At 49.7% G+C, this 24,803-nt stretch overlaps 1 protein-coding gene across 2 annotated transcripts in view; it reads left to right on the top strand.

Annotated features, from left to right (window-relative positions):
* Positions 1–216: 216 nt before the first annotated feature.
* FHOD1 (formin homology 2 domain containing 1) overlaps positions 217–24,803 on the top strand; it is a 63,198-nt gene continuing 38,611 nt past the window's right edge. For both annotated transcript variants that reach the window (XM_073307286.1, XM_078848075.1), the window contains exons 1-3: positions 217–427; positions 23,164–23,270; positions 24,053–24,117. In XM_073307286.1, coding sequence (XP_073163387.1) covers positions 251–427; positions 23,164–23,270; positions 24,053–24,117 — 349 coding nt within the window. In that variant the 5' untranslated portion in view covers positions 217–250. The remainder of the gene's footprint in view (positions 428–23,163; positions 23,271–24,052; positions 24,118–24,803) is intronic.

Below are 24,803 nucleotides of genomic sequence, written 5' to 3'. Positions count from 1 at the left end.
CCGCGGCGGGGACAGCCCGCCCCGGCCCGGGGGGTGCGCCTGAGGCCGCTGGGCCCCCGCCCCGCCGCGCTGGCCAATCGGCTGCTCTGTAGGGGCCGGTCGCCCCGGTTACCGGCGAGCGATTGGCCGGGGGCCGTAGCCCCGCCCCCGGCCGGACGCGGCGCGGGCGGGGCAGCGGGCTCGGCCGGGCCCGGCGGCCGGCGCGCGGCCAGTGGCGGCGGGCGGGCGCGCGGGGAGCAGCGCGGCGCCCATGGCGGCCGGGCCCGGTGCCGCGCTCTGCCGCGTGCAGTACCTGGACGACCGCGACCCCTTCGCGTGCGCCAGCTTCCCGGAGCCGCGCCGCGCGCCCGCCCACCCGCTGCTGCAGGCGCTGCCGCTGGGGGCGCAGCTGCCCGCCCTGCACCGCCTGCTGGGCGCGCCCCTGCCGGTGAGCCGCGGCCGCGGGCCACCCCTCCTGGGGCGGGGCGGGGTCCGTGCGGCGGGGGGGCCCAGGTGGAGTCGGGGGGGGCTGGGCTGGAGGAAGCGGGGTACTGGCAGGCCCCAGGGGGGGTGCTGGGCTGGAGGAAGCGGGGTACTGGCAGGCCCCGGGGGAGGGCTGGGCTGGAAGAAGCGGGGTACTGGCAGGCCACGGGGGGGGGCTGGGCTGGAGGAAGCGGGGTACTGGCAGGCCCCGGGGGGCGGGGGCTGGGCTGGAAGAAGTGGGGTACTGGCAGGCCCCGGGGGGGGCTGGGCTGGGCTGGAGGAAGCGGGGTACTGGCAGGCCCCGGGGGGGGGCTTGGTGAAGAGGGGAGGGCTGGGCAGGGGGAAGCGAGATGTTGGGGGGGGCTGCAAAGGATCGAGGGAGTGCTGGGCTGGAGGGACCGGGGTATTGGTGGGGCCTGCATGGAGGGAGGGGTGCTGCACGGCATGGGGGGGGTTCTGTGCGGGGGGAAGGAAGTGGGGTCAGGGCAAGTCCTACGTTTGGGCTGGGCTTGGTCGGTGAGAACATCCCTATCTTGCTGCCTCTGGCCCATCCTTCGGCCCTCAGGGAAGGGTTTACAGAGTGTGTCGGCCGCGCTGGCCGGCGTACGTTTTCCCCATCCCCACGTCGCTAGGCTGGCGCAGGTTCGTGCCTAGGCTCTTGGCAGGAGCAGGCCTTGGAACTGAGCCATTGCAGCGAGTTGTTTGGGCAGTACTGGGAGGGACCAGGGGCTGGGCCAGTGAGGATGGGGTGTAGGGGTTTGTGCCCTGACCGCTAGGAGCTGTCTCCTAATTCATGGAGGAGTTGGTTGGCGTGTCCTTTGGTTGGTTCGAAACCTTTAGTCAGGTGAAATCCGTTCAGACTGGATTTCTCGTGGAGACCTGGCAGCGTCGGGCAACTGTACTAGTAGACTTACAACTGGGAGACATTGCTCCTCAGCGTCCAAGCTCAAATCCTTTCGATAAACCCCCCTATGCACACAGAGAATGGAAGCGGTCAGCGTAAGGTCTCGTATTTAAACATAGCCTATAGCTTGCTGGTTAGGGCCTGTGTCCACTATTCCTGTGTAGCATAAATCAGGAACACACTGCTGGAGGGACGTTTAACAACCACAGGTTTAGCTGTGTTCTGAAACATCCTCTCCAGTAGCACAGGGCCCCCAACACCAAGCTGATGCATTGACTGAGAACTGACTTGAAGGAAACAGTGATGTCTTCTGAGTCACCACCACTGCTTCCTGTAACATCTGGAGTTTATATAATGCTGCTTGCACAGTGAGGATTGGGAAGCTGATAACTAGAGTCTGTTAACAGTAACTGAACAGGCAAAATTAAAGGTTTCAGAGCAGCTGCCGTGTTAGTCTGTATTCACAAAAAGAACAGGAGTTCTTGTGGCACCTTAGAGACTAACCAATTTATTTGAGCATGAGCTTTCGTGAGCTACAGCTCACTTCATAGGATGCATGCAGTGGAAAATACAGTGGGGAGATTTATATACATAGAGAACATGAAACAGTGGGTGTTACCATACACATTGTGATCACTTAAGGTGAGCTATTACCAGCAGGAGTGTGGGGGGGAAAAACCTTTTGTAGTGATAATCAAGGAGGGCCATTTCCAGCAGTTGACAAGAACATCTGAGGAACAAGAAAAGGAGTACTTGTGGCACTTTAGAGACTAACCAATTTATTTAAGCATAAGCTTTCGTGAGCTACAGCTCACTTCATCGGATGCATACTGTGGAAAGTATAGAAGATCTTTTTATACACACAAACCATGAAAAAATGGATGTTTACCACTACAAAAGGTTTTCTCTCCCCCCACCCAACTGGAAATGGCCCAACTTGATTATCATACACATTGTAAGGAGAGTGATCACTTTAGATAAGCTATTACCAGCAGGAGACTGGGGTGGGGGGAGAAAAAACCTTTTGTAGTGGTAAACATCCATTTTTTCATGGTTTGTGTGTATAAAAAGATCTTCTGTACTTTCCACAGTATGCATCCGATGAAGTGAGCTGTAGCTCACGAAAGCTTATGCTCAAATAAATTGGTTAGTCTCTAAGGTGCCACAAGTCCTCCTTTTCTTTTTGCGAATACAGACTAACACGGCTGTTACTCTGAAACCTGTCTGAGGAACAGTGAGGGGTGGAGGGGGGGAATAAACATGGGGAAATAGTTTTACTTTGTGTGATGATCCATCCACTCCCAGTCTCTATTCAAGCCTAAGTTAATTGTATCCAGTTTGCAAATTAATTCCAATTCAGCAGTCTCTCCTTGGAGTCTGTTTTTGAAGTTTTTTTTGTTGAAGAATTGCAACTTTTAGGTCTGTAATCGAGTGACCAGAGAGATTGAAGCATTCTCCAACTGGTTTTTGAATGTTATAATTCTTGATGTCTGATTTGTGTCCATTTATTCTTTTACGTAGAGACAGTCCAGTTTGACCAATGTACATGGCAGAGGGGCATTGCTGGCACATGATGGCATATATCACATTGGTAGATGTGCAGGTGAACGAGCCTCTGATAGTGTGGTTGATGTGATTAGGCCCTATGATGGTGTCCCCTGAATAGATATGTGGACACAGTTGGCAACGGGCTTGATGCATAATGTTGGACTTTCTCAGCTGCCGCATCAGAGGAAAGTTTGGTCTTTGTATTCAAAGCGAACAGTGACATCGACCACCAGGGCTGTTTCATCTTTGACAAAAACAAGGTCTGGTTTTTGTAGTTCCTTATTGGCAGTGTACAGATGTGGTTCTTGATAAATTGTCCACTTAAGTTTACAAGCTTCTCGTGTGAGTATTCCGCTATTCATGGTGCCACAGTAGCTCTTAAACGCACTGGTGTAAAGAAGAGTGAGATTGAGCAGGACTTCTGGGCTGTCCTCACTCTCTTGAATAGCGCCCTGCCATTTTTAGCTTTCCCCTGGGCACAAGTGGGAGGCAACTCCTCGGAATTATCCTACTTCTCACAGTGCAGCACCCTTTGACTATTCTTCAGTGTCAGCTGTGAGGATGAGTGTCAGCTCCTCTTTTTTTCGCATGCATCCTTAGCCATGTTGGTGCGTTAGCCGACTCATGTGGAGTTTCTATCCTGTTGACGGGATGACAAGACCCCTGAACTGCTGGCTAATGAGGCATGAGTGTTAACTCTCCTCGCGGTAGATAGCTTGACAAAGGATTGCGTGCTTCTCTGAATAACCTAGGTATTCTATGGTATGTCTCCTACAAAGTGCATCCCAAAATGGTCCAGAGCTGGATGAGGCAAAACATTGAGGATAACAGAGAGGAGGTTTATGAGGTCTTCTATGGAGGGTTTGTAAATCAAGGCAAGACTGGCCCCTGTAAGGAATGGGAACCAGCAGATGGGGTTGACGTGGTCATGCTTTGAATGTATGAGGAAATGGCAACAGTATTCTGGAGAGCAGGAATGCTATGTGGGGGAGTGGCAGTAAGTAGATCGGCCATCTGATGGTCCAGGGACAACTACATCGAACACCTCACTAGCCACCGACCGTGCCAGGAGACAGTACCAGGAGAAACAGAATGACATCGTGCATCAACTATGAGAAAGGGACCGAGAGTCTTTTTCCATTGGACCATATGAACTGGAATCATAAACTCACTGAACATTAAATCTCACCAAATAAGGGTAATTCCATCCTCCTCATCGTATCCACTCATTATACTCCACACCTGAACATAGCCATTATATGAACAACGTACCCCCATATCTCAGTGTCTGTGCTTTGACCCATTAATCTTTTACCCCCAATCAGGGATATTACAGATTATGTATTCCTTACGCCATCCGATCCTAAACCGAACTGCGCGCCCCTTGATAATCTGTAGCTCATTTCCTGATAACCAGAAACTTCTATGCTTAAACTCTGTACCGTTTTCTTTTTATTTTAACATCATCTTAATAAAATTATTAAATAAGACAAAAGGTGCTGAAGGCCTAGTTGAGCCTGTTGTCAGAGGTGGAGTTGGGGATAAGCAGATTTGCAAGCTAACAGTGACTGGCATATGTATGCACATTGAGGCTTCAGGGCAGGGGTTTCTGGAGTGATTATCTAGGCCCTTCTGCAATGCAGGCTAAAGTTAACTGGAAATTGTCTGGTTTCCTTCCTGGCACTCTTAAATGGGTTATCCGGGAGGAAGTGGACAGCGCTTAGAATGTTCTCTACTTCAGTGGGAGCAGGGCCCTGAACATGGCAGAAGGCTTTGTGCTTTTAGTGTGCAGTTATCCAGTCCAGCACTGTTCAGAGATTCCAAGGCCAGAAGGAATCATTCTAGTCATCTGGTCTGACCTTCTGTAAACAGGCCTACTGCTGGTCTGTGGGAATGAGCTGCTGGAATCTCAAATTGTCCATAGTTTCCATGTCCCATGATATCTGTATTATTTGACAGGTTTCAGAGTAGCAGCCGTGTTAGTCTGTATCCGCAAAAAGAAAAGGAGGACTTGTGCCACCTTAGAGTCTAACCAATTTATTTGAGCATAAGCTTTCGTGAGCTACAGCTCACTTCATCTGTAGCTCACGAAAGCTTATGCTCAAATAAATTGGTTAGACTCTAAGGTGGCACAAGTCCTCCTTTTCTTTTTGCGGATACAGACTAACACGGCTGCTACTCTGAAACCTGTCAAATAATACAGATATCATGGGACATGGAAACTATGGACAATTTGAGATTCCAGCAGCTCATTCCCACAGACCAGCAGTAGGCCTGTTTACAGAAGGTCAGACCAGATGACTAGAATGATTCCTTCTGGCCTTGGAATCTCTGAACAGTGCTGGACTGGATAACTGCACACTAAAAGCACAAAGCCTTCTGCCATGTTCTTTTTGTATAATTTTGACTAATTCTGATCTTCAATCTGCCTCGTCTGGGCCTGGCTGCTGTAGCATTCTTCTGTTGAGGCACATCATGGCATGTGATGTGGTGTGCTACCCTGCCTTGTGTGTCTGCTGATTTAGAGAGAAATCAAATGGGTAAGAATTAAAGAACTTCAATTTTCCATAGGTCAGAGTGCAAAAGGAAATATAGGGAAAGCTAGCTGTAGTGGAAAGATGGTAAACCGTTTAATATCCATTGCATACAAGTGTCTATTCAGGGGAAACAAAGGTGTAACACAAAGGCTTAATGGCTGCAGTGCTGAAACCCCTGAGGCAGTGTTGCTTAACAGCCTGCTAGGAGCACCTAGGTAAGGCCCTTTGTTTTCAGGTTTTATTTTAAAATTTCCTGAGAATTTATCGGCGTTTGTTTAAAAACAAATTAAAAATGGGTGAAAATCGGTTAAAAAAAGAGCTTCACAGTATTCTGGGTAAATACTGGGGGACAGGAGGACAAAAAACAACAACAACAGAGAAATATAAGAATACTTCTGACCCAGCTCCCCGCTCTGGAAGATGAGGTGGCAGCTCAGTAACCTGGGTGGCCTCAATTAGTGAGCTACTGTCTCCTTCCAAAGTGGGGAGCTGGGTTCGGGGAGGTCTGGCACTTTGTTTTGTATTTAAGTTCAAAATTGCTGTGAAAATCAGTAAAAGCTGCATGATAGCCTTTGTAAAACCTGGGACATTTCTGGTAAATGCCCCACATGGAGGGGGGTTAACATGCAGGTTCAGGTAGTGTGAATAGAAAACTCTGTAACTCAAAACAGGAGATCACTTATGCTGTCCTATTCTGTACTGCTGCCCCCCTTGGCAGCAGGGAGCTGTTTATGTTCTGTTAACAAAGAAACTGCTTTGTGAGGCCAGCAGACATCGTTATCCAGGTGAAACTTATTAACCAACAACCTGCTTTTCCAAGGGCAGTGAACAGCTAAGCAGGTAGTGCCTCGTCTGCACTGTGTTGCCTTTACTTGTTGGGGAGACGCTTGCAGTTGTCTGATCCAGAGCACAGAAAGGCAGAGACGGCATTAAGTGTCTGCTAGCTTTAAGACAGGTTTCAGAGTAACAGCCGTGTTAGTCTGTATTCGCAAAAAGAAAAGGAGTACTTGTGGCACCTTAGAGACGAACCAATTTATTTGAGCATGAGCTTTCGTGAGCTACAGCTCACTGCTGTAGCTCACGAAAGCTCAGTGAGCTGTAGCTCACGAAAGCTCATGCTCAAATAAATTGGTTCGTCTCTAAGGTGCCACAAGTACTCCTTTTCTTTTTGCTAGCTTTAAGCAGTCCCATCCACAGCGGCACCACCATGTTTTTGTGAGGAATCCTTCCTTGGGATGGATGATTGTACCATGTCTTCTCAATGTCATTGGTGTGTCTTATCAACGTATTCAAAACTCTGGGGTGAAGATGAAAAAAACATATTCAGTAAAACATCCCATAAATCCTCATGAAATCTGAGAGGTGAACTAAAGAAATAATTCTGGGAAGCGTAAATAAGTGAGGGATGGAAAACAGGGAAATTAAATGGAATCCAGCAGAAAACGATACACTGCTGATCTACTGGTGATTCTAGACTTGCAAAGGTATGGTGGGCCACCAGAACAGCTTCCTGCTGCCAGAACTAGCAGTGACTTGGCATCCCAGTTAGAGGCTGGAGGGAGATCTCGGTCCTCTTTTTCTGGACACTACCCATCTTATTTGTGGGAAAAGGTTCAGGACTGGAGACGAGAGCAAACTGCCCCATTGCAATGTGGCATTTGCTAAGGACAAAGGAATGCATCACAATGATGCATTGTTCAAAAACCAGCCAAACGCTCAAGCAGCCCTAGGACATAAAGGCCAGTGAAGTGGGAGGGGGAGGGGAACCCTGCAAGGTGCGGAGTTTGGGATCAATTCAGATAAACACCCAGGCTTTAAATACTTATCTGAACTGTATTTGAAGCTCCATCCCTCAGTCAAGCTGGATGGCCATTCCTCTTCTTTCCCCATAATGCCTGGAACCATTCCATTGGAGTTGGACTTCCCCTGCACTTTTTACCTGGGGCGGGGGGGATTGGGTTTTCACTCACCTCCAATCTCATGTGGGCAGACAGCAAGCCTACTCTGCTCTCCACTGTTTTTGTGGCACTTCCACCATCTCTTCCCTTCAAAGGTTTCCTTTTCTCGCTCCTTCCACTCCAATTGCTGGTTATTTTTGTTTCCCCTGGAGGACAGATTGCCTTCCTCCTATGGCTCTAGGGTAGTTTACTTGTTGCTCCAGGGCCAGATGATACTCTTCTCCCACCCCAAGGATGGAGCAGTGCTTTTCCGATTTTGCCTGCCTTGCAGCCAGGCTGAGTGTGGGAGGCATGCAAGGGAGGAGCAGAAGCGGCGCAAGATGCGCTCAGCCAGTTGCTCCAAAGGAGAAGAGGACTCGGCCTGCTGCCCACCACCGCAGCAGCTAGCGGTAGAGGTGAGGGGAGCTTCTCAATGCAGGAGGCCGGAGTATGCAGGCAGGAAGCATGGGCCAGATACATTTGACTCCCACATGAGCTTGGCGTGTGTGGATAACAGAACTTGGTTGTTAAACCTTCCTCTGAACCAGACACGTGCCCTTTCAGCCACATCTTCGTTTTTCTTGGACTGAACCAGCAGTGTCATGTCATGCGATATTTTTTCAAGGGTGACCAAGTGGAGTTAATTTGGGAACAAACAACAAAAGCAATGCCTAACGAAGCAAACAGATCTCTGGCACGGATTTTCCTCTCTGAGCCGGACTCTGTGTGTAATAAGATCTTTTATGTTGGACTGGAGGGGATGTTATAACGGGTGTGGCAGGAGAGATTTCGAGAAGGGACGTAAATCTAAGTGGGGTAAGGAAGACTTGGGAGCCTGTCAAGGCGCATTAGGCTTTTGTAGAAAAATATCCCACAGGACCCTGGCAGTGATACTCTTCCCTTTGTCACACTGCCTGAAATGTTGTCCCTGTTGAGCTATCTTCCAGGGTTTCAAGTTTCATTGCCCTTAGCAAACTCTGGCGGGTGGTAGGACTCTGCTCCGTGATTGGGGTCAACTCGCGGGCGCCTCCTCGTGGCCAGGCGTGGCAGCTCGCTCTCTCTGTTGGGGTCTCCTGCAGGTGGCTACTCCACCTCTGCCCCAGCCTGCCTCTTCCTGTGCTCCGGCTCTCCAGCCAGGTCACTTTAAAGCCTCCCCCTTCTGGGCAGTCTGTGAACAAAAAGCAAGGGGAATTAACCCAAATAACCTGAGTTAGCCAGGGAGAGAGGGGTACACCTCCCTCTCAGGACGTAGGGGGATCTGGCCCTCCCTGTCAGGCAGTGGTTGTTTGGGAAGCTCCTGCCTTCCCTCGGCCCTGACGGTCTGTTCTTTCCCTGCTCTTCCCATGGCAGCTGTTCTGCTCCCCTTTTACCTCCCCCGGCCCATCCAGCCTGTGCCGGCCTGGCAGGTGTGGCGGGGTGGGCCTGGCTCAGCCCAGAGCAGCTCCTTAACCCCTTGTTGACCAGTGTGGGGTTTGCATGCCCCATCACAGATTGCAACCCCCCTTTTTACCATATGCTGCCTTCACGTACTCCAGTCTTCTTAGTGTGTCCACTGGAGTTTGTACGCCCAGGGTGGACTCTTGGGCCTACTAGCTTCCAGTTTTCTGTCATTTGAGATCTTTAAGTCCTTATAGGGCTGCAGGCTTGGCCTGGAAGAGCCATCATTTGTAGAGTGGCATCTTTTTGGCAAGAAAGCATCAGGGAGAGGTGGCCCTGGGGCACCCTCCACCTTGCCTTGGAGGACAACCAGCATTCTAAAGTGCTGGTTTGGGTTTTATCTTTAATACCATTCTGGGTGCAACACATCCCCTATGAGCAAGAAGTATTGAAACCTCCAGTAGACTAAGCCTGCTTAATTTATTCACAGCCAAATTTTTGGGTCTCCTTTAAAAGCCTGTCTGCATTAGAGAAACGTGCACCGGTGTCATTACATCAATATCTTTACCCCAAAGTAGACTCCCAGCACCAGTGTAAAGTGGGGTTCACGCCACTAATTTATCAGATTAAGTTGCCCAGAGGTGTCCCTGGGGAAATAGCGGGTACTAAGCATCCTCCTCTACGTTGCAGCAAAACTTGGCTATCCAGCCCCCTAGCACAAGCATTGTGGTACTGTCTTTTCACCCAAATGTAGTCCGGCTTGTACTTATCCTCTTTCAGAGACTGCTGTTGGGGAGGCAGCTGACACAGCTTAGAAGAGGAGGTTTAGGCTCCTGTGTCTTGAAAACAGAAGCCGAGCTAGGGTCTGTGTATAAATCACAGATATAAACTGGATACCAAATAAGGGTCCTGTGTATTGAGACTGAAGTATGTAAGCAGGTCTGTCATTCTGATTCAGCAAATGCAAGCAAGTTGTCAACACCACCACTTGTTCCCATCTGTCAGACAGCAAAGGATAGGTTACAATAACTAGTGATGCCAGAAAAAAATACCATGGAAATGCACCAGTGTGACAATCTTAGGAGCTCTCTACTGGTGTCTGGTATTTACAGCCTTCTTTTTAAAAAACAAATGTCTAGCCTTTCTGCTTGGGTAGAAAACCACTGTGGCATAAACCAGTGCAGTGCCTTCTAACTCTGCAGGTGCACAGAATAAAACAAAGCCACTGCCATCCCATTCGTCTCAGCAGGGAGTGAGTTCTGAAACCTAATAACGGCAGCTTAAATGCCAATATTTTAAACTATTTAGTGGTGGTTGGTCATAGCAGAAACATCCACTTGGATGCAGGGATTTCTTCAGAACCTGCCGGGGTGGCCAGGCACCTCACACATGGAGCAAAGGTTGTGTTCTTTGTCTCTGTCCTGCGAGCCAAGTGCTTGTGGGCATTGCTACTCTGCAATCACGGCATGGCAGACTTTGGGGATATATCAAGTGATATGTCAGAGTTTCTTTAAATGCACTGCGGGGGTTGAAAAATAAGAGCAACGGTGGGGTCATTAATAGCACGGAAGAGCTGGAAATTATTGCTAGTTACTGAAACAAATCACAGGAGGTGGAAGTGACTTCTTCACACCTGTGCAGGATAAAAAGAATATTAATGGTATGTCCATGGAGTGTGCCTTTGTGTGATAGCGAAGAAGCCAAAGGAGACCAGAATTATGGTGGAAAGCAAGTATCTAGACAGAAGTGAGCAAGGCAGAGGGTAAAGACAAGGTGATGTTTTTGGTGCTAGGAGGAGTAAATGGGTGAATCATTACCTTTAATAAGTTTTGGTAATGGAAAAGTACCCGGTGCTCAGAAAACAGTGACTGTTGTTCCAGTGTTCAGGAAGAGGCTGTAGGAATACCTGCATTAGGAAAAGGTTTTTAAATATTTGGGATATTGTAGCTTACGGCTACATTTGGAAAAGTACAAGCTAATAGGTATGAGTCAGCTTGGATTTGTGAAAGGCAATTCATGTCCCAGATTGCTGTCTAAAATAACTATCCTCCTGAGGTTTCTGTTCCTAGATTCCACTATATACCCCTGATACTTGTAAGAAGCTTGTTCAGATCCCTTACACACATGGTTCCAGGTTTATTTGGGGAGAGGAAAAAGAGCAGAATTAGTCATACATTACATCAGGACTGCATCCAGCCTGGAATGCTGGGATCTGCCCTATGGACTGCAGTTACTGTACATGCACCATAGTTAGGCATGAGCAGTTAGCTTTTCCTCCTGGGCCACCGAAATAGGGTAAAGAGCAAACACGTGAGCTAAAAACACCCTTGTTGTTTGGGACTGCTTAGAAAAGTTATGCCTCAATTTCCGTGTCCCATATAACTCTCCCCTTCACAGCACTGATTAACTGGGGACAGAATAAAATGACATTTTCCCAAATTTCGGGCCTTGTATACAAGAGAAAGTTGTGTCAGTTTAACTAAATGTGTGTGGTTTTATAAAAAATAAAATGGTTTAGTTAAACTGGTGCTAGCCCCTGCATAGGCACTCTTAATTTAGTTTAAGAGTGGCTGATTTTCGTTTGGCTTATGTCTATTCAATATTTCCTTTCAGAGTTTTACAGTTAGCAAAAGTGTGCTTGGAAATGCTTGCCCTAGCCACTTAGAGCTTCCTGGTGGGAGAAGGCAGCACCATTGTCCACCGTGGAGTTTCCAGGGACAATTGGGGACACTTGAACCCCATAATCTCTACTATTGCTTTCCCTAGTAAGACACCTGTGTGTTTACAAAGTGTTAATATCCATTTGGGAAGGCGGCTGTCACTTTAAACTACCCAGGCCATCCTGTCAGACTGGTGAAAGGGCCATGGTCAGAGCTTCAGCCCTAGGACTGATCTTCCTGTATGCATCACTTGGCAGAGTCTGTGCAGTTCCCACACCCTGAGTGTCAGGTTTCAGCTATTGGGGTGGAGAGTTGGGGTTTAAAACAAGCAGGGAAGTTCTTGTATTCCCTGTAGCTTGGCTGTGTTTAACATGCAGCATCCTGTCTGTGCTCACGCTGGAGTGAAGTCTGCGTTCATCTCTGCAGAAATAACAGGCAGGGCGAGTAGCTTCATTAAGTTCTGAAACCTTTCTCTCATGGCCGACTGGAAACTTGGCGTTCCATCTGCAGCTGCTGTGGGAAGACAGCGGGTGGGCTGGCTGGGAGAGGAGGCCTCACCATCCTGCACTGAGCTGCTTCTCTTGTTGCTGTCCATACCAGCAGGGCTTCGGACCCTTTATCTCCATCTCTGTTGCTGCTGACTGTAACCTTTGGTCTCCCAGCTCTCATGATCAGCTAACTGTTCCCAGGCCCCTGCTGCCTGTAGCCTGTATCTGGGGATGCGTGAACATCTTTGGATATCACTTTAACCTAGTGTGCCAGATCAGTGACCCATCGCTCCCTATCTGCCTCCCAGAAGAGGTTAGAAGATAATTCCCCTGCCAGGATGTGTGACACTGAAGCCAGTTCAGTATTCCCTTGAATCCACGTTTAAAGTGATAGGCTATTTTAAGATTATTTCACAGATATGAGTTCTTAACAGATTTAAACTGAGCTGTCACACTGACTCAGAGTAGAGACCTGGTTCTGTCCCAGGGACTCCTCTCCCCGTTACAGCAGTGGCCCTCACCTGACTGCTTCCAGCAGTGTTACAACAGTATCTGGAATTCAGTATTTCTGGTCGGGGCTTTTGCTGTGAGTGCGTCCCAGAGCCTTGTTTGGGTGGAAGGAAAGGAACCAAACCTAGACCCTGCTGTTTTCACTGCCCTTTCATGCAGGAATTCCCTATCATGGGAACTGCCTGTAAAGGGTTCCCAGGGCAATGCAGCTCGTGAGCCGACTGGAACAGCATGTCCCTGTCCCCAAGGGTTAGCACTAGGAGACAGCAAGCGCCTGGGGTAGAATCCAAACCACGAACTCTGCGGGTGGAACTGCATTCCTGCCGCGCTCACATGAGAAACTGGCATCCAAGTTCCTGCAGCAGCCAGGAGGGCTTGGCCTCCCCAATAGGCTGGTCCATGTAATTAGGCCCCCTGAAGCAGGCATGGACATGGATGCTGACCCGCCTGCAATTTAGCTGTTAACACATTGCAGGGCTGCTAGCGAGGCTTGAGCACTCCTGGGAAGAACTGGGGGGCGGGGGGGGGGGCTTCCCCTGCTTTCTCTGTGTCAGACTTCAGAGTAACAGCCATGTTAGTCTATATTCGCAAAAAGAAAAGGAGTACTTGTGGCACCTTAGAGACTAACCAATTTATTTGAGCATGAGCTTTCGTGAGCTACAGCTATCCTGGGAGAGGGATGAGTTCTATGTTTAGTTACAGCCCACGGGCTGGGATGCGAACCTGGAGTCGTGTACACCCCACTGTCTCCAGCACAACTCCCATAGTGACAGGAAGGGGTTTGCACAGAGATCGAGAGGCGAATATGGCCTTTATGTAGGAAGTAAATCTCTTCATCGGCATGTCTCTGCTCAGCACCTCATTGTCATATTCTGCATCGGTCAGTGAGAAATGCCTGGCTTAGGGTGACCCGCTATTTCTGTCCTCTATTTCTCTTCGGCCCTCCTGCCTTTCTCAGTTACCCTCCCTCTGCCCTGGCTTTGTGTCTCAGCATTTCCTTTCATGCAGCAGCTCCCAATTTCTACCCCTCCCTTCTCGCCTGGGTTTCACTCCCAACCCCTTCTCCAGTCCCTTCTCCGCTAACTTGATCAGCAAAGAACTAATTAATGCGGACATTTAATAGGTCCTCTCCAGGCATGAGGGTTACCACCCTCGTGAGACACTAGAGAGTTGTACTGCTGAGTCACTGATTCAGACAGACAGTACGGCTTTGGGTACGCTGGGCTCCCGTTTGAATGAGTGTATACATGCTTTCTGCATAACCAGGAAGGGATGGAAACATGCCTTGTTAAGTGAAAGCTGAGATTCTGCAGAATCTGCATGTCGTGTGAGCTGCACCAGTATTTCAGTGCGTCAGGTGACCATGGATTAGATACCCGATGCAGAGTGAAGCCAACGCTACTTGGTTAACAGTGACAATCTTATAGCACGTTGTAAAGCATTTGGGGATCCCCTGGGGATGCAGAGTGGCATATAAACCACGTAAGAATCCCATCAGCACCCAGTAGTGACACAGCAGTATTGCCAGTCCCACGTAGTCACAGACCATTAGTCAGGCCTTAGAAATGATGAGATTGACTTAAAAGTCACAAGGCCTTTAACAATGATACATTTTGGGCTGCTTTCTTTGGCCTCTGGTTTTGAGCCTTTGAGTCGCTCTGGAGTCCTATTTTCAAGCTTTTCTCTGCAAAGAGGAGGGCAAGGAACTTACTTGCATTTTTAAATGAAAACTGAGATTGTCGTCTCATCATCTGTAATGACTCCTGGAGCTGGGGCTTAATTAAAATAACAGATGTTACAAGGATTGTGACAAAATGCCAGAGCTGGCAGCACTGCAGTTTAGGTTGGAACAAATCAGTTTGAACCGACTGGTGGAACTGAAGTTGGCAGAAGGCCCCATCATTTGCAGTGGAATTTGAGAAGGACCGGGGGCACACCCCAGAAGTGTTCAGAGGTATAGTTTTACATCACTCTAGCACTACATGAATGCATCAGTTGACAGGAGAGGAGAACAACAACTCTTGAATCTCCACCACCATGTCCTTCCACGCCCGCGTGATCCTCGGCATTGCCTCCCCAGGTACTGACCCAGCCTGATTCCTTTCAGCGGAGGGAATGGCTGAGTCACAGCTTGCAGCCAGTGGCTGCTGTTGACAGATGTAACTCCTAGCCCAAGAGGGGAAGGAGTGCTCCCCATGTGCAGATATTGTTGGGGTCTGCCAGTTGGAACATAGTCTCCAAAGAAGGGGATCAGTACTCATGAGTTCCAGCTCCTAGTCTTGTGCCCCATCCACTAGGCCATGCTTCTTCCCCTGCTCCTCCCCCACCCGCAGCAACGGGAAGCATGTTTTGGCAGAGGGCCCGTGATCCCAACTCTAGCTACATACTTCAGACAGAGTGGTGAAAAGAACAGCCATTGTTGATAGAATCATAGAGAGAGAGGGCTGGATGAGATCTTGAGAGGTCTTCCTGTCCAGCCTCCTGCGATGAAACAGGACCAAGTAAACTTAGACCATCCACGACACGTTTTTTCGACCTGTTCTTAAAAGCCTCCAATGACGAGGACTCCACAACCTCTCTTGGAAGCTATTCCAGTGCTTAACTGCCCTTAGAGTTAGATGGTCTTTCCTAGTATCTAACCCTGGCTGCAAATTAAGCCCATTACTTCTTGTCCTACCTTCAGGGAACATGGAGAACAATTGATCACCATCCTCTTTGTAACAGTTCTTAACATACTGTTATTAGGTCCCCTCTCAGTCCTCTTTTCTCAAGACTAAACATGTCCAGTGTCTTTAACTTTTCCTCATAGGTTTGGTTACCTAAACCGTTTATCATTTTTGTTGCTCTCATCTGGACTCTCTCCTCCTTGTCCACCTCTTACCTAAAGCATGATGCCCAGAATTGGACGCAGTACTCCAGCTGAGGCCTCACAGTGCCACATAGAGCAGGACAGTAACTTCTCGTGTCTCACTCCTGTTTCATAGATACTAAGGTCAGAAGGGACCATTATGATCATCTAGTCCGACCTCCTGTACAACGCAGGCCACAGAATCTCACCCACCCACTCCTCCGAAAAACGTCTCACCTATGTCTGAGCTATTGAAGTCCTCAAATCGTGGTTTAAAGACTTCAAGGAGCAGAGAATCCTCCAGCAAGTGACCCGTGCCCCATGCTACAGAGGAAGGCGAAAAACTTCCAGGGCCTCTTCCAATCTGCCCTGGAGGAAAATTCCTTCCCAACCCCAAATATGGCGATCAGCTAAACCCTGAGCATATGGGCAAGATTCACCAGCCAGATACCCAGGAAAGAATTTTCTGTAGTAACTCAGATCCCACCCCATCTAACATCCCATCACAGGCCATTGGGCCTATTTACCACGAATATTTAAAGATCAATTAATTGCCAAAATCATGTTATCCCATCATACCATCTCCTCCATAAACTTATCAAGTTTAATCTTAAAGCCAGGCAGGTCATTTGCCCCCACTGCTTCCCTTGGAATGCTATTCCAAAACTTCACTCCTCTGATGATGAGAAACGTTCGTCTAATTTCAAGTCTAAACTTCCCAATGACCAGTTTATATCCATTTGTTCTTGTGTCCACATTGGTACTAAGCTTAAATAATTCCTTTCCATCTCCGGTATTTATCCCTCTGATATATTTATAGAGAGCAATCATATCTCCCCTCAACCTTCTTTTGGTTAGGCTAAACAAGCCAAGCTCCTTGAGTCTCCTTTCATAAGACAGGTTTTCCATTCCTCAGATCATCCTAGTAGCCCTTCTCTGTACCTGTTCCAGTTTGAATTCATTCTTCTTAAACATGGGAGACCAGAACTGCAAACAGTATTCCAGGTGAGGTCTCACCAGTGCCTTGTATAATGGTACTAAAACCTCCTTATCTCTACTGGAAATACCTTGCTTCATGCATCCCAAGACCACATTAGCTTTTTTCACGGCCATATCACATTGGCAGCTCATAGTCATCCTATGATCAACCAATACTCCAAGGTCCTTCTCATCCTCCGTTACTTCTAATTGATGCCTCCCCAGCTTATAACTAAAATTCTTGTTATTAATCCCTAAATGTGTGACCTTACACTTCTCACTATTAAATTTCATCCTATTACTATTACTCCAGTTTACAATGTCATCCAGATCCTCCTGTATGATATCCCGGTCCTTCTCTAAATTGGAAATACCTCCCAGCTTTGTATCATCTGCAAACTTTATTAGCACACTCCCACTTTTTGTGCCGAGGTCAGTAATAAAAAAATTAAATAAGATTGGTCCCAAAACTGATCCCTGAGGAACTCCACTAGTAACCTCCCTCCAGCCTGACAGTTCACCTTTCAGTAGGACCCGCTGTAGTCTCCCTGTTAACGAATTCCTTATTCACCTTTCACTGTTCATATTGATCCCCATCTTTTCCAATTTAACTAATAACTCCCCATGTGGCACGGTATCAAACACCTTACTGAAATCTAGGTAAATTAGATCCACTGAGTTTCCTTTGTCTAAAAAATCTGTTATTTTCTCAAAGAAGGAGATCAGGTTGGTTTGGCACGATCTACCTTTTGTAAAACCGTATTGTATTTAGTCCCAATTACCATTGACTTCAATGTCCTTAACTACTTTCTCCTTCAAAATTTTTTCCAAGACCTTGCATACTACAGATGTCAAACTAACAGGCCTGTAGTTACCCGGATCACTTTTTTTCCCTTTCTTAAAAATAGGAACTATGTTAGAAATTCTCCAATCATACGGTACAACCCCTGAGTTTACAGATTCATTAAAAACTCTTGCTAATGGGCTTGCAATTTCATGTGCCAATTCCTTTAATATTCTTGGATGAAGATTATTTGGGCCCCCCGATTTAGTCCCATTAAGCTGTTTGAGTTTCGCTTCTACCTCCATAGCCTTATTCCCATTTGTCATGCTACAATTATCCCTAAGATCCTCTTTAGCCTTATTAAAGACTGAGGCAAAGTATTTGTTTAGATATTGGGCCATGCCTAGATTATCCTTGACCTCCACTCCATCCTCAGTGTTTAGCGGTCCCACTTCTTTCTTTGTTTTCTTCTTATTTATATGGCTATAGAACCTTTTACTATTGGTTTTAATTCCCTTTGCAAGGTCCAACTCTACTTGACTTTTAGCCTTTCTCACTTTATCCCTATATGTTCTGACCTCAATAAGGTAGCTTTCCTTGCTGATCCTTCCCATCTTCCACTCCCTGTATGCTTTCTGCTTTTCCTTAATCACCTCTCTGAGATGCTTGCTCATCCAGCTTGGTCTACAACTCCTGCCTATGAATTTTTCTTCCTTTCTTGGGATGCAGGCTTCCGATAGCTTCTGCAGCTTTCACTTAAAGGAATCCCAGGCCTCCTCTGCATTTAGAGCCATACGTTAATACTCCTCAGAACACAGGTGGGCAAACTACGGCCCGTGGGACCCTCCTGGCCGGGGAGGTTCACCCCTGGCCCCTCCCCCGCTGTCCCCCCTTCCCCGCAGCCTCACCTCGCCACCGGCACAATGCTCGGGGTGGGGGGCTGGGAACTCCTGGGGCAGTGCAGCTGCAGAGGCCAGCCTGACCCGGTCTCTGTGCTGCGGCATGGCAGCAGCAGCGTGGCCCGGCTATCGCGCTGCCAGCCACCGGTGCTCCAGGCAGCATGGCAAGGGGGCAGGGAGCAGGGGGCCTGGATAGAGGGCAGGAGAGTTCGGGGTGGTGGTCAGGGGGCGGGGGTGTGGATAGGGGTCTGGCAGTCAGAGGGCGGGGAACAGGGGGGTTGAATGGGGGCAGGGGTCCGGGGGGCAGTCAGGAAGGAGGGGGGCGTTGGATGGGGCAGCGGGGGGGCAGTCAGGGGCAGGGGTTCCAAGGGCAGTCAGGGGACAGGGAGAAGGGTTGGTTGGATGGGGCAGGGGTCCCGGGGGGGCAGTCAGGAATGAGAGGAGGGGTTGGATGGGGTAGTGGGGGGCAGTTGGGGCGGGGGTCCGGAGGCAGTCAGGGGACAGGGAGCGGGGGTGTGTGGATGGGGCAGGAGTCCCAAGGGGGGCTGTCAGGGAACAGGGGGGGTTGGATGGGGCAGATAGGAGGTGGGGGCCGGGCCACGACCCCTTCCCCTAACTGCCCCTCCATACAATTTCCAAAACCCGATGCAGCCCTCAGGCCAAAAAGTTTGCCCGCCCCTGCCTCAGAATGATGTTAGCCTTTTTTGTAACTGCATCATATTGTTGACTCGTTCAATTTGTGATCCACTCTGACTAAGGCTACAATTATGTCATGGCGGCCACGGAATCCGTGACTTCCATTGACCTCCATGGCATTTTCTGCCCTGGGGCTGGAGCTCCCAGCCAGTCTCACCCACTCAGCTCCCAGCCTGGTGGGGGGACTCCGCAGCTGCCCAGCCCTGGTGGGCAGCTGGGGGGATCCGGGAGCCCCACCAGCAGTGAGTGCTGAACCCACCTACCCCTTTTGCCACGGGTATTTTTAGTGAAAGTCAGAGGCAGGTCACGGGCTTCTGTGAATGTTTGTTTGTTGCCTGTAACCTGTTGTCATAGCTATAAAGGGAAGGGTAACCACCTTTCTTTATTCAGTGCTATAAAATCCCTCCTGGCCAGAGGCAAAACCCTTTCACCTGTGAAGGGTTAAGAAGCTAAGGTAACCTCGCTGGCACCTGACCCAAAATGACCAATGAGGGGACAAGATACTTTCAAACCTGGAGGGGGGGAGAAACAAAGGGTTCTGTCTGTCTGTGTGATGCTTTTGCTGGGAACAGATCAGAAACGCAAGCCTTCCAACTCCTGTTAAGTTAGTAATTAATCTAGCTAGAAAATGCATTAGATTTTCTTTTGTTTAATGGCTGGTAAAATAAGCTGTGCTGGAGGGAATGTATATTCCTGTTTTTGTGTCTTTTTGTAACTTAAGGTTTTGTCGAGAGGGATTCTCTACATTTTGAATCTAATTATCCTGTAAGGTATTTACCATCCTGATTTTACATAGGTGATTCTTTTACCTTTCCTTTAATTAAACTTCTTCTTTCAAGAACCTGATTGATTTTTCATTGTTCTTAAGATCCAAGGGTTTGGGTCTGTGTTCACCTGTACCAACTGGTGAGGATTATTATCAAGCCTTCCCCAGGGATTGGGGGGATATTTTGGAGGAAGACGTCTCCAAGTGGTCTCTTTCCCTGTTCTTTGTTTAAAACGCTTGGTGGTGGCAGCAAACTGTTCAAGGACAAGGCAAAGTTTGTACCTTGGGGAAGTTTTTAACCTCAGCTGGTAAGAATCAGCTTAGGGGCTCTTTTATGCAGGTCCCCACATCTGTACCCTAGAGTTCAGAGTGGGGAGGGAACCTTGACACCTGTCCATGACTTACTAAAAATATCCATGATAAAAACTTAGTCTTAACTATGACCCTTAGATCCTTTTAAGCAGTACTACAACCGAGTTAGATATTCCCTATTTTATTTTTCCTTCCTAAGTATAGTACTTTGCACTTGTCTTTATTGACTTTCATCTTGGTTGGAACTGAGATGGAGCCACAGATTTGCCAGCCTTATGTAGGGTCATAATATAGATTAGTGGGTGTCAGGGACCAATGTGATCAACTAGTCTGACCTCCTGTATAGCATAGGCCAGAGAATGTCACCCAGTGTTCCTGCAACCAGTCCATAAAGTGCAGCTGATCTAGGGTAGGTTATGTTCAGAGAGACATCCAGTCGTGATTGAAATATCGATGGAACCACTGAGGTAGCTTGTGTCTTTGCTCTTTTTGCCACACTGCCAATAGGAAGGAAGAAGGTGAGCATGACCGGGTCCCAGATAAGCATTTAGAGCAAATGTACCAGGGCTAGCTCCATCCTTAGAGTTGCTCTGGCTAGGTTCTGGCGGTGTCTGCTGCCCACCACAGAGAACACCGCTGGAGGGCTCTGGGAGCATTTAAAGAGATACCTACCTTATTCCTGTATACTGCTGGCTAGAAAAGATGCATTAAAACTGTCTGCTTTTTTAATGGGACCAGTGAACTGGGTTGGCAAGTCCTTCTCATAGTGATGACACTAACAAAGAATCAAACAGACGTGATTTGGCTTGTGACTTGGCATAGCAAGCTACCAAGGCCAGTAAGGCCCTGCCTTCCAAAGGCCCAGCGCGAGGGCACGTAGGTGGATCTGTGGCATGTGGGGCTGGGCTTGCAGAGGGTCCCCTCCCTGATGTCAGTGCAGAGTGAACCTTCCAGACCACGAGAAGGAGCTGTGATGTGGGATTTCCTGTCCGAAAAGAGCCGGGATTCCAGGTTACACCCAATCCCTGCAGGCTCCCCTGTTACCCATGGATGGATTTTGGTGTGTCAGCTGAAATGTATGTTTGCCAACGGTTACTGGTTGAAATCAAATGCTGCCAAGCCTACCTGTGTGTGCTGGAGCCAGAGCCCAGTGTGCTCTGCCTCCTGCTTCCCCTCGGTCGCCTGACGGTATCCCAGAAGGAAGTGACTTGTATGTCACAATGTGGAGAGCTGGGGTTGAACACTCCCCTTTCTATGGAGGGTGCTTTGCCCACCCCAGCAAGGGTCTCTGTGACACGCCCTGACCCCAGAGCAAGAGTTCCTGTCACACACACACACACACACACCGATACAGAATTCAGAACACAGGAGTGAGATAAGAAGCTGGGCCGAGGGTGAAGATGGTTCCATCTGCGTGAGGTGGGCCGTGGGAGTCGGAGGCAGAGGCAGCGTCTGGGCAAGCGGCTCTAATCCTAGGCTGAACTGGCCGGGAGCTGCCCTTTTCCCTGGCACTGTTCAGTAACGGAGCCTCCTTACGGTGGCTTTTCTGACTCTCAGACTTTCCTCCACAGGGCTGAGATCGCCAGTCCCTGCTTGGCACTCTCCCCATTGCCCTGCTGGAAGGGGGCATCCTCTCTTGTAGGAGAGAGGGGGGTTCTTACCGCTGTCCACTGCAGAGCGTACCTGGCTTGAGGCCAAGGCCACGTGCCCGATCCCCTGGAGTGGTTGCATTGTGACTCAGGAATGGCTGACCCTGCTTGGAGCCCTTTATTTTGGGTTGTGAATACTGCACAGCCTGGAGGCTGTGGTTTTCATGACTGGCAGGAAGCGGCCAGGCAGCGATGAGTCAGCGTGCCGGCTTTGTCAGGATCATGGTGGTGGGTGAGTCACCAGAGTCTGTGTGTACTCAGGGTGTGTGCACATGTCCCTTTGCCATGAGTCCAGGCTGCAGCTGGCTGCATCTCTAGGGTGTGCGTTGGAGGGATGGGTCGGGGAGAACTGCTAGCACCTAGTCGCTATTTTAGGTGCTGGCATGGTGTCCTCTTCTCTCATCTCACCCCCACTGATGAATTGTCCCTCTCCCACTGCTCCCCTCTCTAGGTTGTCTTTATTCCCCGCCCCCTTTCCTTGGGGACTCCTTTTGGGCCTCTTTCCTCACCTGTTCAGTCAGTGGGCTCTGTAGCTCCTTGCTCAAGTGCTGTAGAGATGAGGGTACCAGTGTATTTCACCCAGCTGCCAGCACAGGACTGTGATCTAGCAAGGGAAGCAGTGACTCTGAAATAGATCGGGGGGAAGGGTAGATAATCAGCTGAACGTGAGCTCCCCATGGGATGCTGTGAGCAAAAGAGATAATGTGATCCTGGGATGCATCAACAGGGGAATGGTGAGTAGGAGCAGAGAGGTGATTTTACCTCTGTATTCGGTGCTGCTGCCACCACTGCTGGAATCCTGTGCCCAGTTCTGGGGTCCACAATTCAAGACAAATGCTGATAAATTGAAGGGGGTTCAAAGAAGAGCCACAAGAATGATAAAAGGGTTAGAAAACCTGCCTTATAGTGATAGACTCATGGAGCTCAATCGATGTAGTTTAACAAAGCGAAGGTTAAGGGTTAACTTGATCCCAGTCTGAGTTCCTACGTGGGGAACAAATAGTTAATAATGGGCTCTTCAGTCTAGCAGAGAAAGGTCTAACATGATCCAATGGCTGGGTGTTGAATCTAGACAAATTCAGACGGAAAATAGGGCGTAAGTTTTTAACCGCGAGGGCAATTAACTATTGGAACAATTTACCAAGGGCTGTGGTGGATTCTCCATCACTGACCATTTTTAAATCAGGACTGGCTGTTTTTCTAAAGCATCTGCTCTAGGAATGATTTCGGGGCAGGTCTCTGGCTTGTGCTGTACAGGAGGTCAGACTAGATGGTCGCAGTGGTCCCTTCTGGCCTTGGACTCTCTGAATCTGGTGAGGGGAAGAGAGGACAGGAATGTGGAGAAGTGGCCTGTGGAACCCCAGCCCCCGAGCCTGGGGGATGGGACGGGACTGAATGCTATTGCTGAGGGGACGCAGAACAGGAGTTTCTGGACTCGTGGGTGACTTGCACTCTGGCCCCCTAGAGCTGAACTAAAGTGTCTCAGTTAAATCTTCAGCGAGCCATTCCCAAGGCACCTCACGGCTGTGCAAACCCCACAAAAGGGGATGGCAGCAGCTGGGTGTGAGGGAATGGCTAGGAAGTTGCATGGTTGAGAGGCGGGGGGAGGTGGTCTGGGAGTCAGGACTCCTGGGTTCTACTCTTATAACCCTGCTGCTGACTGGCTTTTTGTCCTGTACAAGTGTACAGTGGCAGTATAGTTATTGGGGTGCCTAACACTGACCCTGCTCCCCACAACCTCACTATGCATTCCTCCCTCCCATTAGCAAGCACCATCACTGATCTGTGGGGGGCCCTTGTGTTTGCAGCTGGCGGACTGTACGCTGCAGGTCTCACCATCTGGACAGTACCTGGATCTTGATCTGTCCCTGCTGGAGCAGAAAGATGAGCTGGAAGGCTTCTACGAGGAGATCAGGTGAGTTGCTGGAGTCGCAGATATACCTGTCAGAACCGAGTCAGTGGGACATGAATCACTGTTTCCACTCAGGAGACTGCCCAGCCAGACGACATGACCCTGCTTCCCCCACCTTTGCCTTCTCCAGATGTCCCCATGTGCTCTGCTCCTGTAAAACACATGGAGTGAGACTCTGGTGCAGGTTCCTCTTCTGCCTGCTCACCAGGCTAGAGCAGACAGGTGAGGGGCCTGCGGGGGAGCAAGAATGCCTGGAATTGGGGCTGGGACTTGTAGAGTCACTTGGAGGATTGACTCCTTTGCCAGCTACTTCCTGGATGTTAAACAGAGCCCGTGGGCCGAGAGCCTGGTGACAGACCAGTTTTGGTCAAACTCTAGGGCAGTCTTTGGGGAGTGAGGGACCTTGGACTTGAGGTGCCGCAGCAGAGCTGTGGGGAGAGATCAGGCCTGGAAAGCAGGAGCAGCCGCAGATCAGGACGGAAGTACACTCGCAGAGGTGCGTGGAGGCCACAGGACAGTGCACTAAAGAACTGCCCCTCTCCCACCCCACCTCCCCCTGTAACTGCATCGATTTGGTTTCCTGAGGGTGGCTGTGATGATCGTTAGGGGAGTGGAGGTGCTAGGGCTGGAGCTCTGGTGCTGAGTGTGGAGGCAGGCTGATGCCCATTGGTTGGCGTCGGTCTGGGCCTTGCTGACTTGCAGGGGCTGCAAGCAGGCCCTGGCTGCCCACGAGTGAGGCTATTGGTGACATTCGCGGTGACTTACCTGCATTCCTCTCATTCCAGCAAAGGGAGGCGGCCAACTCTGATCCTGCGCACGCAGCTCTCCGTCCGAGTCCATGCCATCCTCGGTGAGTCCCTGATAGCCAAGGGCTCTGGGCCCAGCCCCTTCTGTATTTCCCAGGGCCTTTGCCCTTAACTGGCCCAAGGCCACTCGAGCCAGGAGCACTGTAACGTGGGGCTGTGTGGGGCTTGGCTAATCTGGCCCGTGGGTCAATTGCTGAGTGCTCCTGGGGGCTGGCTCCTGACTCCCTTTCCCATGAACCTCTGAGCTCCAATGTTCTCTCTGGCTTCATCTCTGTCTGCCATGTCTGGGTTTTCCTGCCCCTGTCACTGCCACGGCTAGAGATGAGCAACTGGGCGAGGGGGGACAGACTCTGAGGTGGCATGGAGCATTCTCTCTCAGATGCTTGGCTGGCTGGTTCCTGCTCGCATGCTCAGCGTCTAGCTGGTTGCTACCACATCGGGGGTTAGGAAGGAATTTCCCCGGGTCAGATTGGGAGTGACCTGGGGAGGTTTCGCCTTCCCCTGTGGCGTGGGGTGTGGGTCACTTGCCAGGATCATCTGGGACATCTCACTTCATCCTTTCCCTGCCATGGCAGGGGCCTCAGGCACCTAGGTCCTTCCTGTTCTCTCCTTGTGGCACGTAATAACCTGGTCTCCTGTGGGCTGTGATACTTGGGTTGTTGGGTTCAGTGCGTGTGTGCTGGTGGTCTGTGCTGTATAGATCAGACTGGAAGACCTGGCCTTAAATTCT

This window comes from Lepidochelys kempii, chromosome 12 (assembly GCF_965140285.1).
Source record: "Lepidochelys kempii isolate rLepKem1 chromosome 12, rLepKem1.hap1, whole genome shotgun sequence".
Classification (NCBI taxonomy): domain Eukaryota; kingdom Metazoa; phylum Chordata; order Testudines; family Cheloniidae; genus Lepidochelys; species Lepidochelys kempii.
The sequence above is the reverse complement of the archived record's forward strand: the minus strand, read 5'-3'. Positions and strand labels throughout refer to the sequence as shown.